Raw genomic sequence first — 19,679 nt, 5'->3', positions numbered from 1 at the left:
GTTTTCTAACCATTTAACCATTTTAAGTCCCAGTCTCCTCTTCCCAGAGATGGGATTTGGGACTGAAAATTCCAACTCTTTAATCACAGGGTTGGGTCCCCTGGCAAAAAGCCCCCATACTTAGATTACTTGAGTGCAGTCCAGAAGTCACCCTATTAACATAACAAAAGAAACTTATTATTCTCGTCACCTAGGAAACTCCAATGGTTTTTTTCGGAGCTCTGAACCCAAATCATGAAGAACAAATACATATTTCTTACTGTAAGTCACAATATCACAGGCCTTATTATAACACCCACTTGCCTCTTGAATTCATTAAAGGCAGAAATCTCTTAGTAAATGTTCTTTTACATTCTTCCCAGGTATGGGTCTATGGAAAATTGAATGGTCTTTTTGCCACCTAATACTATCCTGCAAATTTGAAAGTGAAGTCTCAGATCCTGATAGAAGCATATATTACCAGTTAGAGTAAAAACAGCTAACAGTTGAAAGAGTGAGGGATTCCTGGTTTTCTGCTACTTTAATCTGAACTGTCACTCATCTTCTAAGTATAAAGAAGATATGAGGTACAATGCAGAATGACCCTGAAATCAAACTGCCTGCCTTCAAATTCCTGCTGTGCCACTTGCCAGCTATGTAATTCTGTGCAAGTTTTCTGATCATCTTAAGTCGCAGTTTTCTATTTGAAAAATAATGATACTTATGAAGAAAAAAATGACATAAAATATATAAATCACCAAGCATATGATAAATCATAAATACAAATTAGCTATTATTGTTATATTGGCATATATATTGTTATATATTGGCATATATAATATTTATCTTGTTAAGTGCTACTCTTTTAGGTTGAACTTGGATAAAGTCATCATATCACTGGTATATTTGCCAGAAAAAATCAAACTGTGACAATGAAAATTAGAATATAACATCATATGGCTCATCAGTTTGAATGCTTGTAAAACTGTAAAAATTCATGTCATTAAAAAACAAAATTCAACTGAGTAAATTTGAAGATCTAATTGGTTTTACTTGATTCATGTATAAAGTAGCATCCCATTTAACAAATAGAAGGGAGCTCTGAGTAGTTTTTATAGGAGCTTTTTGAGGCAGAAGGAGGGTGGGACAAGAAATGTTTAAAAATGGCTTATTTCCAGCAAGGTTACTTCCCCAGAAAAAGCAGGGGAGTCTTATCAGACAGGTTACCTCACTTGTGCTGACCAGGAAATTCTAGATTGGATTAAAATACCACTTCTGGGAGATGCTGAAACTGAAATTAGGTTAGGCGTTAAATCTTGGTGGGGGTTAGCAAAAGTGACTCCCATTTGAACCTTATGTTTCTTTTAAGCATAATTTAGTAGCACAAACTAATGACCTCTGAAACAACGCACTGTCTTTGTTAGCTGGTGTAGCTACGGTAGAATTACAACTTGGAAAAATATATTTTAGCAGCCATTAAGGCTTTGGGTTCCAGTTCATATTGCTTAAAGCAAAAACAACCAAATTGTTCAAAGGTGTGTTTGTGTGTCTAACCTTACTTGAGCGTTCACTATATTCCAGAAACATGTAGCCCTACACAGCCTAGGGATTTTTTTGTTTTTGCCTGTTTCCTTCCCTGCTTAACATTAAGAACAGATAAAATGCTTGGAAGAGTAGGGATGAGGTTGAAGAAGCTAAGTAAACGCCATGAAGTTTTTAAATCCCCCAATTTCACTGCATTTGCACTATGTACATTTAGGCATCACGTCTACTACCTCTAGTACATTTTCCTTTCGTCTCACAAATCCACGTGGAGAAAAGTCGACACGAAATATGCTTAACACACAGCCCAGCCTTGCCCTGGGAAATCTCACTCCGGGTACCAGAAAATCTTAAATAGAAAAGTAAAGAGATGGAGCCGCGTACGGAGGAAGGAAGAAACGCAACTCCAGCTGAAGAGGCGGCCCGCCAGGCGAACCCTCCCCGGCCGTCCTCCCGCGCCTGCCGGGCCGGACTGGGAAGCTCCTCCCCGGCCCCGCCTTCCTCCTCCTCCTCCTCCTGCGCGCCGGCGCGGGCGAAGAGCTGAGCGCCGCGGTAGTTTGTCCCGAGCGGCGACCCCTCCTCCCGGCGCGCTGCGGCGGCGGCGGCGGCGGCGGCGGCGGCAACGGTGGAAGCCCCACGCTGAAGAGAGGCCCTGGAGGCCGCGAGAGGCGGAGGTCGGGCCGCCCTCCCGCGCCGCGGGAGCGGAGGGGAGGAGGCGGACGCCGGAGAGCCCCGCCCGGTGGCCGGGAAGGTGGGGGAGGCTCCGTGCACCTCCCGCCCGCCCGCCGCCCCGCTGGCCCTGCGGCCGCCGCCGCCGCCGCCGCCACCGCCGCCTCGGGTTCCCACCGCGAGCTCGGCGGCCCCGGCCGGGGAGGGAGGGCGGCGTGCGCGCCCCGAGCCGCCCGAGATGGCGGGAGGGCACTGCGGCACCTTCGCTGCGGCGGCGGCCGGCAGCGGCGAGATCGTGCAGCTGAACGTCGGCGGGACCAGGTGAGGCGGCGAAGGGGCTCGGAGCGGGCCTGCTGCGGGCGGCCTCCGGGGGGCGCGGGCGGAGCGGGGCGCCCCGGGCGGGACCCAGTAGGTGAGGAGCCCGCCGCGGGAAGCGGGAGGCAGCGCGCCTCGGAATTCCGGACCGCGCCCGTGCGCCCGAGCGCTGCCGCCCTGGAGCGCCGCCCTGGGTCGCCCTCCGTCCCCGAGGTGTCGGGCTCGGGGGGACATTGTGAAGCCCTCCCTGCCCAGTTCTGCTCGTGTCGGAGGAACGTGCGCGGTAGGAGCGGGCCTGTGGCGCGGCTGTTGGAGGTGAGCTGGCCTGCCTGCCTTTCTCTTCGGTCAGCAAGGTTGCGACTTGCTTGGGCAAGAAAGCACGGAGTTCTTTCTTACGCTTAATTTAGGGCTGTTTGTGATCTCGCTGATTTCAGGAGCGGGAGTGCAGTAGATTTGCAGTACGGTGCCACTCACTTTCAGACTTTTTGGGTGCGCGGCTTTGAAGGATATGTTCAACTTCCAGGACAGTGTGTCTAGAAACTGCAGTTTAAACAGCTGGTGTTGGGAAGCCTTGGGTGTTAGCACCGCGTGGCACACACAGTAAACAAACAGAGCTCGCGGACTGTCCGCCCTCTGGCCTTCCTTAACCTTGCTATGCTTTTTATTCAGTTTGTTGGGGAGAAAATATTTTTTTGTGTGTGTGGATTTGCTGTGGTTTCTGAGTCACTCTTAGAAACGGGAGTTTGTCAGCTCTGTTTGAAGGAAGGGGTGGATGGAGTTGTAAGCTTGGCAGGAGATAAATGATGGAGTGAGTGCCCTGGAATATAGTGTATTTTGCTGTGCATATGAAAGTGTTTCAACGTCTAACCGGCTTTCAACTAATTTAAAAAAATGCGAGTAATAACAGTGTGAACCATAGGGATAAAAGTATATACACTTCTAATCCTGAACATTGAATAGTTTTCTAAGTATACCCGAGAAACTCAGCACAAGAAACAGTAAGCATTCTTTCTCTGCATTTTTCTTTTCCCTTATCCCCCAAAGCAAAACTGTTCAATAGTTTAAGAAATTATATTTTTGTTGTTGTCTAGGAGTCAGCTTTATGGAGGAGAAGAGTGTATTCATATTGAAGAGTAACACTGTAGGCATTTAAAGTCTCTGCGCGTGTTACTAATTGCTGTTGGTTGTTGGTATGTTTGTTTAGACATTCTAAAGGACACACGGTATTATGAAAAAGAACAGTATTGTTATTTACCTATATTAAAAGTGGATGGCTTAATGTGTGAAGTCTGTTAATGACTGCAAAATTCAGTTTAAATTTTTAAATCGTGTAAGACATTTATCTTGGAGCTGGAACATTTTAAGCTAGAAGGGATCTGGAAGTCATCTAGATCTTGTACAAAATACAGATGAACACTATTAAGTCACTGGACAAGAAAAATTTCTGAAGTGAGTGTCATTAAAGTTGAATTGCCCAGGGAGAAACCACCTGTGGCATAGAACTGAAGTTGTCTCGTAAGTGACAGAGTAATACTCAGGAGAGTTGATTATGAGCAGAGAAGCACCTGTTACAGGTAAGGGCTCCCTTCTGTCCCTCCCTTGCTCCCTCTCCACACCTGACATACTCGAAGAAATTATAGGACTAATGTTACGGTTTATTTTACACTTTGCGGGTGATTCAGAAAATAGAGAAGATGAGGTTTCATTTAAAATCGTTAATATTGTTTATTTACAAAACTATATGAATGAAGTGAAAGAAATCTAATATGACTCAAATTGTGATTAATTCTGGTTTGAGTGAGTGTGAGTTGAGGCCTCATGAAACAGGGCCGGGAACAGAGGGTGGAGGACTCAGGGACAGAGAACTTTGGAGTCAGACAGATAGGGGTTCTAGTTCCCAGGCTTTACGTCTAATTAGCTCAGTTACCTTGTGTCAGTTATTTTTTATTTCTCAGTTTCCTGAAATGTATAATGACAATATTACCGACTTTACAGGATTGATAAAGGAAGTTGAAGTAATGAATGGGAAATGCAAGAGTTCTGGCATAGTAACATTGCAGAATAAATCATTTAAATTAGATTGCTTTTAAGTTAATTGTAGGAGGCAAGGAGCAAGGAGTATAAATATTGGATATGCTAATATTTTTTATTAATACTTTTGCTGAGACCAAATTTCACATGACCCTTTTTTGGCACGCTGTGAGTTAAAGAGTGAAAAAACAACGAACCATAGAGAAGGCTTCCATGTGTATAGCAGAGAATAAGTAATTTTAAATGTCAGAGTTTTTGTGAAGTCATATTTGGACCCAGTTTTAGAGCTCTGTGATTTTTTTCTTTTTGTCTTACTCCGTTGAAAAAAGAAAATGGTGGGGATGAGAGTCCCATCCCTTTGCACAGAAATTCCAGATTACTAAACACACCCCAAACTGCTGATTTTAATTGCAATTGCCAATACGACTTTAAGCAGACCTGTGTAATTTTTCAAGTAACACAGAATTTGAATTATTTGCAAGCAGTTTTGCTGAATGAGCAGTGAACTTGAAAAGTGGTTACAATTTACAAGTGATCCTTATTTGGAATTAGTCTGATGGCCTCCAAAACACAGTGATTCATTTTTGCAGTGGATCCTTGGATCCTGAAGTTTACCATTTACTTGACTTGCTTATTTATTTGCTTATCTATCTATCTATCTATCTATCTATCTATCTATCTATCTATCTATCTACCTACCTACCTATTTATTTATTTATTTTTTATTATGGTATAATTAATATGCAATCACATGAGCAACATTGTGGTTACCCCCATTATCAAGCCCCCACCACATACCCCATTACAGTCACTCTCTGTCACCATAATAAGATGCCATAGAGCCACACTACTTGTCTTCTTTGTGCTATACTGCCTTCCCGGTGCCCTCCCCTGCATTATGTGTGCTAGTCATATTGCCCCTTATCCCCTTATCCCTCCCTTCCCACCCATCCTCCCCAGTCCCTTTCCCTTTGGTAACTGTTAGTCTGTTCTTGGGTTCTGTGACTCTGCTGCTGTTTTGTTGCTTCAGTTTTTGCTTTGTTGTTATGTTCCACAAATGAGTGAAATCATTTGGTACTTGTGTTTCCGCCTGGCTTATTTCACTGAACATAATATCCTCTAACTCCATCCATGGTGTTGCAAATGGTAGGATTTATTTTCTTCTTATGGCTGAACAATACTCCATTGTGTATATGCACCACATCTTTATCCATTCATTTACTGATGGACACTTAGGTTGCTTCCATTTTTTGGCTATTGAGAGTGGTGCTGTGATAGACATAGGGCTGCATATGTCTCTTTGAATCTGGGCTGCTGCATTCTTAGGGTAAATTCCTAGGAGTGGAATTCCTGGGTCACATGGTATTTCTATTTTGAGTTTTTGAGAAACCTACATACTGCTTTCCACAATTGTTGAACTAGTTTACATTCACACCAGTAATGTAGGAGGGTTCCCATTTCTCCGCATCCTTGCCAGCATTTGTTGTTCCTATTCTTTTTCCTATGTCGGCCCTCCTTGCTGGCATGAGGTGATATCTCGTTGAGGTTTTAATTTGCATTTCCCTGATGATTAGAGATGTGGAGCATCTTTTCATGTGCCTGTTGGCCATCTGAATTTCTTTTTTGGAGAAATGTCTGTTCAGATCCTCTGCCCATTTTTTAATAGGATCATTTGCTTTTTGTTTGTTGCAGCGTGTGAGCTCTTTATATATTTTGGATGTCGACCTCCTACCGGATATGTCATTTATGAATGTATTCTCCCATACTGTCAGAAGTCTTCTTGTTCTACTGATGGTGTCCTTTGCTGTGAAGAAGCTTTTCAGTTTGATACAGTTCCATTTGTTCATTTTTGCCTTTTTCCCCTTGCCCAGGGAGATATGTTCATGAAAAAGTTTCTCATGTGTATATTCAAGAGAGTTTTGCCTATGTTTCTTCTAAGAGTTTTATGGTTTCATGACTTACATTCAACTCTTTGATCCATTTCATGTTTACTTTTGTGTATGGAGATAGTAATCCAGTTTCATTCTCTTACATATAGCTGTCCAGTTTTGCAAACACCAGCTGTTGAAGAGACTGTCATGTCCCCATTGTATATCCATGACTCTTTTATCATATATTAATTGACCATAGATGCTTGGGTTAATATGTGGACTCTCCATTCTGTTCCATTGGTCTGTGGGTCTGTTCTTGTGCCAGTACCAAATTGTCTTGATTATTGTGGCTTTGTAGTAGATCTTGAAGTTGGGAAGTGTGAATCCCCCTGTTTTATTCTTCCCTCTCAAGACTGCTTTGACTATTCAGGGTCTTTGGTGGTTCCATATGAATTTTAGAACTATTTGTTCCAGTTCGTTGAAGAATGCTGTTGGTATTTTGATAGGGATTGCGTTGAATCTGTAGATTGCTTTAGGCAGGATGGCCATTTTGACAATATTAATTATTTCCATTTGTTAATGTCCTCTTTAATTTCTCTTAGGAGTGTCTTGTAGTTTTCAGGGTATGGGTCTTTCACTTCCTTGGTTAAATTTATTCTTTTTGATGCAATTGTGAGTGAAATTGTTTTCCTGATTTCTCTTTCTGCTAGTTCACCACTAGTGTAAAGGAATGCAACAAATTTCTGTGTATTAATTTTGTATCCTGCAACTTTGCTGTATTCCGATATCAGTTCTAGTAGTTTTGGAGTGGATTCTTTAGGGTTTTTTATGTACAATATCATGTTATCTGCAAACAGTGACAGTTTGACTTATTCCTTGCCAATCTGGATGCCTTTTATTTCTTTGTGTTGTCTGATTGCCATGGCTAGGGTCTCCAGAACTATGTTGAATAAAAGTGGTGAGAGTGGGCATCCTTGTCTTGTTCCCGATCTTAGAGGAAAAGGTTTCAGCTTTTCACTGTTAAGTATGATATTGGCTATAGGTTTGTCATATATGGCCTTTATTATGTTGTGGTACTTGCTCTCTATACCCATTTTGTTGAGAGTTTTTATCATGAATGGGTGTTGAATTTTGTTGAATGCTTTTTCAGCATCTATGGAGTGATCATGTGGTTTTTGTCCTCTTTGTTGATGTGATAGAGATTTGCTTATTTGTTTGATTAAATCAGTTCCTGTGACTAGTAATCTGCTTCTCATTTTTTTAAAAGATTCTTCTAAGAAATACACTTGAGAAATTTTGCCATGTTTTCTTGGATAAATTGGCTCCTTTCTTAATTTGATTAATAAGCACAGGAACTTCTTTAAAACAGTCATATAATACTAGAAAATAAGTGGAATGAAAGTAGAGTGAAAGACTCTCCTGCATGAGGACACATGTTGATGGAGGCAGAGAGTAAAAAATACATGGGTGGTTCAGTGTGATGAGTCTTAGTGAGATAATGAGAGACAAGGCTAGATTGTATGAGCCCTGTATGGGCATTCTTTGTTATATCAGTTTGCGTCAGTTATTTAATTTTTTTGTTCCAGTCTGTAACACTAGGCTTTGATAAAGTTCCCCCCAAATTGGTAATAAGCCAATTTGATTAAATGATAAGCTGAAAACAATGATATACCGAGTGATTTTTGAAAGATTGAATGCAACAGTGATGGATAGCCCAAGACTACATATAAAGTGTTAAATGTAGTATGTAAAATGGAATTACCATAAGCTCCAAGATAATATAGGATAGAATATTTGGAAAAACCATTAAAAGAAGGTAAAACCTGAGTGATGTCAAGATGGATGGGACTTGGATTTTTGGACATGAGGAAGTCATCTAGCTGGGATAAATAAAGATATGGAAATGATAGTGAGCAGGAATTGTTTGGGCATATTAAGAAGTACTCTTATTAGAGGCATAAACAGTTTGTGTTGGAGAGGTGAACGAGACTTGGTAATTTTGAATGTTATGTTGAGAAGTTTGTACTTGGTATGATGGGCTTATGTTGATTCTTCAGCATGTTGGCATGCTGGAAAGCAGTGATTTGGGAAACATCTATCAGTGAGTTACTTATTTAATTTTGTTGGGAGCTGTTTGAATATTCTTAACTGAATCGAAGTAGCAAAATTTAAAAACATTAAATGTAGTAAGTTGGTAATAGCTATACCTGTGCAACAACTTGTAAAAGATGAGCCAGCATATTAAAGCAAGTTAATTAACATTCAAATTTCAAATCATGTTCTCATTTATAATCCAGGTAAATTTTAATTGCAGATTTAGTACCTCAAGGCAGACTCTCATGTGGATTCCAGATTCATTTTTTTCCAGGTATTTCATGTAGTTTTTTAGTAATATTTTTAATACATTTTATTATCAAGGTAATACAAATTTTGTCAAATTAATATCTTTATTTCTTGAATAAAATTTCATAACTCTTAAAATAGAATTTTTAAATTTTATTTTACTTTGGAGATAGAATGATTCATTTGTATTAGTCTGATATTTGATAAAGAATTAGCACTTAATTCATACTCAGATTTTAAAAACTAACAATAGTTTATTATTGACTTCCAGCTTGTTGAGTGGAAGAATTTCAACACTTCGAGACGAAACTGGTGCAGTGAGTATAATATTTACATATTCTAAACTAGATTAATTAGTGCTTAGCAATGCTTGATCCTTATTATATAGTAACTCTAAGAAGATAGGAAACGTGATCTTTTAATAACCACTAAATGAAAGTGACATATATGTGCCTAAAATGTTACATTTCTTGTTACATATGGAGTGTTCCATAATTATAGAGGAGAGTGTAATTCTCAAAACAGGGAATACTGCATGTGGCAATTAAGTATTCATGACTCTAGAGACTATAGGATATGAGCTTACATTGTCAATAGAGGATATACTTCTTTTAATCCCTAACAAACTTTAACAGTAAGTAGAGGACTGTAAATACTGAATTATTTTGACATTAAATTAGAATGGTAAGATATTGCAAATGAGTAAAGCCCTACAGTTTTTTATTTTGGAGAATAAGAACTTGTAAAGCAATAGTGGAGTGATGGAAGTAAAGAACTATTAAATTTCAGTACAGAAATACAGGTTTATAAAAGTAGGTTTAATGTGCACAACAGCATGTAAGGTAGATGTCCAGCACTCACAAAATGAAAAGGGCTGTCTGTCTGGAGGCAACAAGAGTGACCAGAGGTGTTGTTTTGCTGTGATAGGATTAGCAGATGAAGTAAAAGCAGCAAAAGCAGGTATGCCCATATGAGACATAAACAAGATATCAGTAGTGAGGTCTCCACAAATCTGTGGTGTTTCTTCAACTTCTGACTGGTTCCAATAAAAACAAAAGCAAGCATGTATGAAGCTAGAAAACTTCATTCAGTGTAGAAACATAATTGATCATTGTATAAAGGTGTTTATTAATTGTTGCATTCTCCTATCTAATTGACCTACATAAGCTCTAAAAGATGTTCAATTTTATGGTTAGAGCTTTTGTAATTAATTCAAAGTAGTGTTACTACACATTCCTGTAAAAAGTTATTAGTTATGCATTTCATATTTTTAAAGCATTTTATTTTCCACTTGTGTTGCTGTATTTTTATTTTTAAAAAATGTTTTTTGTCATCATCCCCTACCCACCAGTGCTTGAGGAAATTGAGATAGTGGGATGTAAAAGTGTTAATGGGAATAGTGTTCTTTTCAAGTTTGGATAGTGGCATGCAGTATTTACTTCTTTGATTTATTTGTGTGTATGATAAAAGTACGTTGTTGTTTTAAGGATTCCCATATGAATCACGAATTATTCAAGTCCCAATCACTGTTAACAATAATTAATGATCAGATAATAGAAGTATTATTTACATAAATTTTTAAAGCATTTACTGAATTCTAGAATATTTCAGAGAAAAATTTCCCTTGGGTGTCACTTTTACCAAAGTTATCCATAAATAGATACCATATTTCCTACATGTTAAAATATATCAATCTAATAATAGTTTTTTTATGGGGGAAACACAGCATATTACATTAATTGCACACAGTTATTTATAACTGCATTCTAATTTTACAAAAAATAAAATATAAAAGTGAAATCAATGAAATGTAGTGTTTACATAATTTAACATTTGTTCCCTAATTTAATGTTACAGATATTAAAGTTAGAAGTTTAAAATTGAAAATAAAACAGTTCTTCATTTACAGATATTTATTGATAGAGATCCAGCAGCATTTGCACCCATTTTAAATTTTCTTCGGACAAAAGAGCTGGACTTACGGTAAGAAATACATCCTTTTAAAGCAAATTCTTATTGATAGACATGTATTTTGATATATTTTATGAAGAAGAGGGCTTTGTTCTGGTTGTTTTTTTTTCCAAGATTGTTTTTGCTTGAAAGTTTCCTCAGAATTGAACTCTCATAGATATAGGCCACTGTCCTATCTTCCTCCGGACTACTGCAACAGCTTCCCAACCAGTTTCCTGCCTTCATTCTTACATCCTTCCAACTTACTTTCCACACTGCAGCCATAATTATCTTCTAAAAACATAAATCTGATCTGGTTGCTATTCTGCTTAAAACACTCATTTAATAGTATTGATTAACAGCTAAGAATTTTGTACTTGGTATTGTTTCTTAACACTGTCTGTCATAATCTTGCCCCCACTTAATTTCTTTTGCTTCAATATTTTCTTCCCTTTTTGGTCTTAGTCCTGACTTCAGTGATCTCTGCTCATTCCCCCAATAAATGTCTTCGTAGTTTCCTGTACTGTCACCATCACAGCATTCATTATACTTACTCCATTTCAGTAGTCTTGTCTTCCATTAGACTTTAAATTCCAAAAGGCAAGCACTGTTTACTGTATATCCTTAGTATCTAGCATTGGGCTTGATGCGTAGTAAGGGTTCAGTACATGATTTTCTTTGGGCATAAGTGAATGACCGTTTAAATCAACCAGTCTGTTTTCGGAACAGGAAGCTACAGTCTATTTTGTATTTTACTGTTCTTTTATTCTACATATTCCTAGTGAACTTTCACTTAGGATCTACTAATACTCTTTCTATGTACAGCTTTTAAAATTCTAATTGTTTATTTGAGGTACTTCTTTTTAATATTATATAATTTTTGGCTTATATTCATTAGAATATGAGCTCCCAAAGATTTTTTAGATCTGGTTTGTTTCCTGCTATACTCCCAGTGTTAAAATTGAGCTGTAGTAGCTGCTCAGTAGACATTTGTTGAATGAATAAAAGATTTTGTTGAGGCTTTTTGTTTGTCTGGATTTTGGCCTGGGATTGGGTGGAGGTGAGAAGTTTCTACTTACTGCTTTTTCTTGAGTAAAACTATTTTGACCCATAGCATTTGATCTTTAGTCAATCAAATCATGCCTAAATTTACTTCTATTTTGTGTTCCTATGACTAATCCACAGCTAGATAACCCATGAAAGGCTGAATTAAATATCTGTATTTACTGACCACTTTTCTTAGAAATTGCTGCCTTATTTCATTAAGAGGTCTAGCAAATTAAAATGTATTCGCAGTATCTTCCAAAAGAAGGTGGGAAGGAGCTAAAAAAATACTGTGTTCTGATTCTGTTCCTTCCGTAGTATTCTGGAATTGCTCTTACATTATGTGTTGTAATTATCATATTTGTTTGCCGGTTCTCCCAGGAGACTGGAGCTCCTTCACAACTGCTGTGTCCTGTGCCATCTTGTAGTTAGCCAGTATTTCTGTGCGGTTAGCACAGATGGCTTTGAAGTAGAATAAGAAAGTTTTAACGGTTCTTATGTTAAACTAGTCACAACCAATTTCATAAATAAAAATGATTTAATGTAACAATTGCATGTGTTTATTAATCAGGGAAATTTTTTTCCTCTCCCTTTCTTTTAAAGAATTTTTTTAGAGTAGGGTTAGATTTATAACAGTTTTTGAGAGAAAGGTACAGAGATTTCTCGTACACTTCTTGCCCCTACACATGCGGTCTCCCTCATTATCAACATCACTTACCAGAATGGTACATTTTTTACCGAGGATGAACCTACATTGACACATGGTTATCACCCAAACTCTATAGCTTACATTATGATTAACTGTGAGTGGAGTCCATCCTGTGGGTTTGAACACAGGTATAATGACATGTATTCACCATTATAATAGCATACAGAGTATTTTCACTACCCTAAAAATCCTGTTGCTCTGCCTTTTCATCCCTACCCTACCACAAAAAATTGTATTAATTCCATAATTCTGGAAACTGTCATATACTTGGAATCATAAAGTATGTAGGCTTTTCATATTGTCTTTCTTTTCACCAATACCACACTGACTTGATTACTTTTTATGTTGGGTAGTGGCAGTCTTCCAGTGTTGTTCTCCTTCAGTATTGGGTTGGCTATTCTGGGTCTTTTGACTCTCATGTAAACTTTAGAAACAGTTTGCCAATATCCATAAAATAACTCGGTAGAATTTTGATCAGGATTACATTGAATTACTTAGCTCAAGCTGGGAAGAACAGACATCTTAACAATACTGAGTCTTCCTATCATGAACATGGAATAATTCTCTATTTATTTAGTTCTTTGATCAGAGTTACGTAGTTTTCCTCATATAGATTGTGTATCTATTTTGTTAAATTAATACCTAAGTATTTATTTTGGAGGGGGTGCTAATATAAATGGTGTTGTGTTTTTAATTTCAAATTCTATTTGTTCATTATTGGTACATAGGAAAGCGACTGATTTTTGTACATTGTGACCTTGTGTCCTGCCACCTTGCTGTAATCACTTATTAGTTCCAAGAGTTTTTTGTTGATTCTTTTAGGTTTTCTACATAGACAGTCATATGTTATCTGTGAACAACAGTTTTATGTCTTCCTTCAGTCTGTGTCCTTTTATTTCCTTTTTTGCCTCACTGCTTTAATAAGATTGCTAGTATGATGGTGAGAGGAGTGGCGAGAGGAGACATCGCTGCCTTGTACTTGATCTTGGGGGAAAGCTTCAAGTTTCTCAACGTCAAGTATGATGTTGGCATTAGGTTGGTTTTTTGTTGTTGTTTGTTTTTAAAGGTATCTTACCAAGTTGAGAGCATTTCCGTCTTCCTAATTTACCGAGTTTTTGATCATGAGTGTGTGTTTGATATTTTCAGATGGTTTTTCCACATCTATTGATACAGTCATATGATTTTTCTTTTTTAGGTGTTGGTACACTTGATTACATTAATTGGCTTTCCAGTGTTGAGCCAGCCTTCCACTTGGTTGTGGTGTATGATTCTATTTATACATTGTTGGATTTGATTTACTAATAATATTTTTAGATTTTTCAATATATGTTCATGGGAGATACTACTCTCTAGTTTTCTTTTGTTGTAATGTTTTTGTCTGGTTTGGATATTAATGTTATGGTGGTCTCGGAATGAGTTAAAAACCTCCTGCATCTGTCCTCTGAAAGAGAGTGTAGAGAATTGGTATAATTTCTTCCTTAAAGGTTTCATAGAGTTCACCAACGAGTTCTTCTGGCCTGTTGCCTTCTATTTTGGAAGATTATTTGTTTATTCAATTTCTTTAATAGATATAGTCTATTGAGATTGTGTCTGTGTGAGTTTGGCAGATTGTTCTTTTCAAGGTATTGGTCCATTTCACCTAGGTTATCACATTTGTGGGCATGAGAGGAGTTCATAGTATTCCTTTATTATCCTTTTAATTACCATGGGATCTGTAGTAATGTCCCCTATTATTGTTGCCCAGGCAACATTTTAAAAATAAGGACATGGTACAACTGAAACCTAAAATGAATCATTAGTATTATAAATTCTTAAACTTCTGTTCTACTTTTTATTTTCATATTATTTAACTGTACTGTAACATCTTCGTCTGGATAACATAGGCCTTCCTAAGGATGGTCTTTTTGTCCTCTACTGTCTGTTTTACTCTTATTTTTGGTTTCTGATGAGAAGATAGTCATTTATCTGATTTTCTTCCACAAATATTTGTTGCATAACTATTATATACAAGCACTGTGCAAGGTACTGTGTGAGGTATACAAAAATAGATTTGAAGTAGATCATGCTTGCAGGGAGCATATGGTGTAGTTGGGGAGGTTAAAATAAGGACAGAAATGACTGTGAAAGAGACTTGAAAGCAAGGAATGCCGTATAAGAAGGATCTCCACTCTTGTTTGCCTTATTTGATACTTCTTGATAATTTACTTGTTGTAACCGTATAAAGTCTTAATCTCTCATTTAGTATCCAGTCCTTTTATATGTGAGTGATTTTTAAGTTAGAAAATGTTTTTGTTGGAATGCTGTTTTTTTTTAAATTTAGGCCTTTTGAAACGATTAAGGATATTAGAAGAAAAGTGAGTTTTAAAGCCTTTTGACTGTTCACATTAAGAACCTATTTTTCCTTCTGCTTCAGATCATAATCCACATTGCCAGAGGATTTACATTATTTGTTTGTTTCTTTGTAGAGGAGTGAGTATTAATGTTCTCAGGCATGAAGCTGAATTTTATGGGATCACTCCATTAGGTGTGTATTCTCCTAATTTATATTGATGATTTGACTCTCTTTGCACTGACCTTGCCCAGATGAACTGTGTTTCATACCAGGTGCTAATTCGTGATGGACTAGTTCAGTGCTTTTTGTGAATTTTCAAAGTAAAAAGGTGTTGTCAAGTGATTGCACTTAAATTAAATTTTCCTATTCTTCCCTTATCCTCTAACTAGAGACGGTTAAAATGGAGTATTATTTTTCTGTTTGCATGTGCTCTTGACAAGTTTGCTTTGAAATGTTTTTAGTACGAAGGCTTCTCTTATGTGAAGAACTGGAGCGGTCGTCTTGCGGCAGTGTGCTTTTTCATGGCTACTTGCCTCCACCAGGTACCTTCTGTGTTATTTACTTACTCTTTTTTTTTTTTTTGAGAGGGCATCTCTCATATTTATTGATCAAATGGTTGTTAACAACAATAAAATTCTGTATAGGGGACTCAATGTACAATCATTAATCAACTCCAAGCCTAATTCCCAACAGTCTCCAATCTTCTGTAGCATAATGAACAAGCTCTTACATGGTAAACAAGGTCTTACATAGTAAGTTCTTACATGGTGAACAGTGCAAGGGCAGTCATATCACAGAAACTTTCAGTTTTGATCATGCATCATGAACTATAAACAATCAAGTCAGATATGATTATTCATTTGATTTTTATACTTGATTTATATGTGAATCCCACATTTCTCCCTTATTATTATTATTATTATTATTTTTTTAATAAAATGCTGAAGTGGTAGGTAGATGCATATTTACTTACTCTTTTTAAAAATTATTTTTATCATTAAGCAAATACAAATGCATAAACAGGAAAATGTATTCCTCCATTAGTGTGAGTCTCATTTGTAAATCTACTAGAAATGATGAAAATTTTTATTTTAACAAAAGTTAAGTAGCACTATATATTAGAACAGGGATGTGCCAAACCTCTTCTGTAAAAGGCTGGATAGGCTTGTGAACTAGAAGATCTCAGTGTCAGCTGCCTAGCTCTGCCCTGCACCCTGTGAATGGATATGTGTGTGACCAGCGCAGCTTATTTACATAAATAGCAGCTGGACTAGATTGGGCCATGGCACATAGTGTGCTACCACTTGTGTTAAAGGACTGGTTGTGAGTCTCCTTTTTGTAGAACCCCAGGAACTCTGCAGAGATACGTCAGTGTACAGGACAGAGGCAGGTGAGGTGCATTCCTCTTCAGTCAGAACAGTTTTGCCTTTACCTGTGTTACAGTGGGCTTCTGAGCAAGATTTCATTCCAAAAAAGGCTTCCTTGCCAAATAAAAAGACATGTGAAAGTTAAGGGGCAATCCAACTCTAAAGCAGGTGAAATGAGTATGTAGTACCTAATGCATAATAACTGTACCGTTAATGTAAATACCAGTGTCAGACTGAAAGAATTAATGGTTGATTTCAATAACCTATAGCTAGGTAGAAATGGATTACAATATATAAACCTTAATCTTATTTATTGTATGTAATGTGATAAATGCCAGAAATCTGTTGAAAGAATTTATTTCCTTTTCATTTTATTGGTTTTTTATCATAATTACATTATTTGCAGTAAATCATTATATTGGGAGATACATTTTGGCCCTAGTGAAGTTTACAATTTTATGTTTCTTTGTTATAATGTGGAATTTTTAAGTTTTAGTAGGTGAACTTAGAAGTCAATTTATCCTATTTCCTTTTATAGGTATTCCTAGTCGAAAAATAAACAACACAACTAGATCCTCTACTGATTCTAGGAATGGACTAAATTCTACAGAGGGTGAAGCTCGAGGAAATGGTACCCAGCCCATTCTCTCTGGAACTGGAGAAGAGACTGTTAAGTTAGGTGAGCAAAGATAACATGAAAAGAAAAATAAAAATGTGTATTTTTTAGTTCTAGGTGATACTGAATAATTATTTTTAGAGAGTTTTTGCCTCATCTTTCTTTTTCATGCAGGTTTATCATTTATATCTTAAGAAGTCTCATTACAGTTTTTATATAAGGAGTATGTGACCCTTCGTTTGCTCTAAATTGTTAACACAGGGGTTGACAAACTTCTCATGTTAAGGGCATAGGCTTCGTGAGCCGTACAAGTTCTTTTAGAACTCAGCTCTGCCGCTGTAGCATGGAAGCAGCGTGCACAGTATGTAAACAAGTGTACATGGCTGTGTTCCCACAAAACTATCAAAACAGGTAGAGGGCTTGAATTGGCCCATGGACAATAGTTTGCCAATCCCTGCTTTAGAACATAAAATACTTCTTTTTGTAAAAACAACAGGATTTCCTGTGGATCCACGAAAGGTGCTAATAGTAGCTGGCCATCACAACTGGATTGTAGCTGCATATGCCCATTTTGCTGTATGTTACAGGTACTGTATAATTAATTGTTTGCTTTTTATTTTAGAGGGGTAGTTTTTAGTAATTGTGATTTTATGTATAGATTTAAGAGTTGTTTCTTTTAGTCACCAAGCTTTTTTCTTGTATATTTCTTACCCACTTCTTATCTTCTGATTTAGATTTAGTTTCCTTTTATTTTCATGGCTTATTTGGTAAATATTCATAATAGCCTTAGTATGTCTTAAATATTTCCCCCATGATATGAACGGTAATATAACTGAAATACCTTGAAGATATTCTTGTTTATTATGCCCGAATTATGAATCACTCACCTATTTTATTAAATGACGAGGCAGGATTGGTAACATGAGCCCTGTGATTTCCTATCTAACGATGGAGCCCTTTGTACTCTGTAGTTGGGGAAAGTAAGACTCTGCATTGGTCATGACTGCCACATAGTGGGGAGTGAGGTGCTGAAGCAGGACCGTTGCGGGCAGAAGTGATGATCTGTATGATGTGTGAGACTTACATAGAGGTAGTTTGGTTTTACTGATTCTTGCATCCTCAGAAATGAAGTGAGAAGTGTAGACCTGTGATTTTTTTTTTTTAATTGGAGAAAGTATAGGGTTCTTAGTTCAAAGTCACTGTATACACTGAGAAATGTTGATGACATGTAGAAGCATAAAAATAGTTGGGATGTACTCGCTTAGATTCCCATTTAATTTAACTGCTGGAAAAAAAACAAAGTATATGTAAGTATTTTGTTACTATTGAGTTTAAGAAAAAATAGCCAAAATAGATTAGACATATTTAAAACATATATTTAAAGAATCCCAAATGTACTAAAAAAATATCTCAATTTGTGATAGATTTGCTGTATATGGTAGAAAAACCCAGTAATTCTATCAGTAATCTCCACTTTCTATTTTCATTGAAGTAGAGATTAGAAATTCAGATTTCCACAAAAGTGAAAAAGCCAATTCTGTATATATTTTAAATTATTGAATAATATGGAAGTGACATTTTGGATGATTTCTTTTGGGGAATGACTTCTGATTATGTAGAAGCAAGACTGATTTGGAAAATAATTTTTTTTTAGGAGTATTATTTTGAATTTACCAACTTACATAAATTGAGAAAACTGTTTTAAACTTTACTTTTTTGTTTGCTTAAATATTATGTACATATTTTTATTGATAAGGGATTCCAGAGGAGTTTAAAACAACCATGATAACAGGTGTAACAGCATAATTTATATATTGAACAGCAGTGCTGAAGATTGCCACTTGCCACCCACATACAATATTGCACAAAATTGGATTCATTTAGTGACAAATTAAAGAATGATGCTGTTAACATTTTCCATTCTTTGTGTTTGCTTTTGACCATGATCTTTGTTTGCTTTCACTGAATGTCAGTGATGTCAGAGCAATGTGCCAAGGCAAAATGACAAAGGAAAAGAAGTGAGGACATACTGGATTTCCTCATGTGCAGTTAAATCATTCAACACAATGACAATAAAAAGATTTCAAAGGAAAGGATAGTATTCAAACTATTTTAATAGTGTAGTCTTTCCTACAAGTTGTTTTTCCATAGCTTTTTATATCATAAGTTTAAAAACCTTAAAAAAATGAAAGAATAGAATAGTGAACCCCTTGTATGTTTTTGTCTAAATTCACTAATTTTCTAAATTGTTAGGCTTTGCTTTTGTTTTTCTTGCTGAGTTTACAACAGTATTATATTAACAAGAGTAGTTGTTTAATTACTGGCCTCCTGGAGTTTATATTCCATTTTAGATCTTTAATCCATATGTAGTTTACTTTTTATATATGGCGTGAGATTTAGATATATATTTTATTTTCTTATAAGTGGGTAATTTTATTCTGATTATTTGTCCTCCTTACTGAAGTTGACAGCCCCTTTTATCGTGCTTTATATGGATGCTTGGGTATAATATTAGACTCTTTCATGTTCTTCTGACATACTTATCTCTACCCATACAACTTGAGGTACAGTATGCTTATAGTAAGTTTCAGAATCCTGTACGGCTTATCCCCTCCACTGTATTTCTGTGTGATACTAATGTGTAAGATAACCATATTCTTTGCATATCTGTCCTGATGGCAGACTGTGGTTTACTCAGCAGAAGTAAGGAGATAGAGTGCCGAAATAGCAGAGCTTATTGTATGGGAAACTATAGAGCAAATATGTTTTTCTTTCTTTCTACTTAATTTTGATTTAAAAATAGGAGGAAATGTCACATCTTATGACCTAAATTCTGTAATTATATAATTACTCTCACATATGCTGCCCGATTATTTTACACTTTTTGGCATCTCTTTATTTTATATTACCC

The 19,679-nt window shown here is 36.9% G+C and overlaps 1 protein-coding gene across 4 annotated transcripts in view; it reads left to right on the top strand.

Annotated features, from left to right (window-relative positions):
- Nucleotides 1-2,080: 2,080 nt before the first annotated feature.
- Nucleotides 2,081-19,679, top strand: part of KCTD3 (potassium channel tetramerization domain containing 3) — a 47,928-nt gene continuing 30,329 nt past the window's right edge. The window contains exons 1-8 of one of the 4 annotated variants that reach the window (XM_073222148.1): nt 2,081-2,511; nt 8,722-8,775; nt 9,022-9,067; nt 10,660-10,733; nt 14,919-14,977; nt 15,247-15,327; nt 16,691-16,831; nt 17,265-17,355. In XM_073222148.1, coding sequence (XP_073078249.1) covers nt 2,429-2,511; nt 8,722-8,775; nt 9,022-9,067; nt 10,660-10,733; nt 14,919-14,977; nt 15,247-15,327; nt 16,691-16,831; nt 17,265-17,355 — 629 coding nt within the window. In that variant the 5' untranslated portion in view covers nt 2,081-2,428. The other 3 variants (XM_073222146.1, XM_073222150.1, XM_073222149.1) reach the window with 3 other exon arrangements.

Source organism: Manis javanica, chromosome 14, assembly GCF_040802235.1.
Source record: "Manis javanica isolate MJ-LG chromosome 14, MJ_LKY, whole genome shotgun sequence".
In the NCBI taxonomy this organism is placed as follows: Eukaryota; Metazoa; Chordata; class Mammalia; order Pholidota; family Manidae; genus Manis; species Manis javanica.
This window is presented reverse-complemented; position numbering and strand designations above follow the sequence as displayed.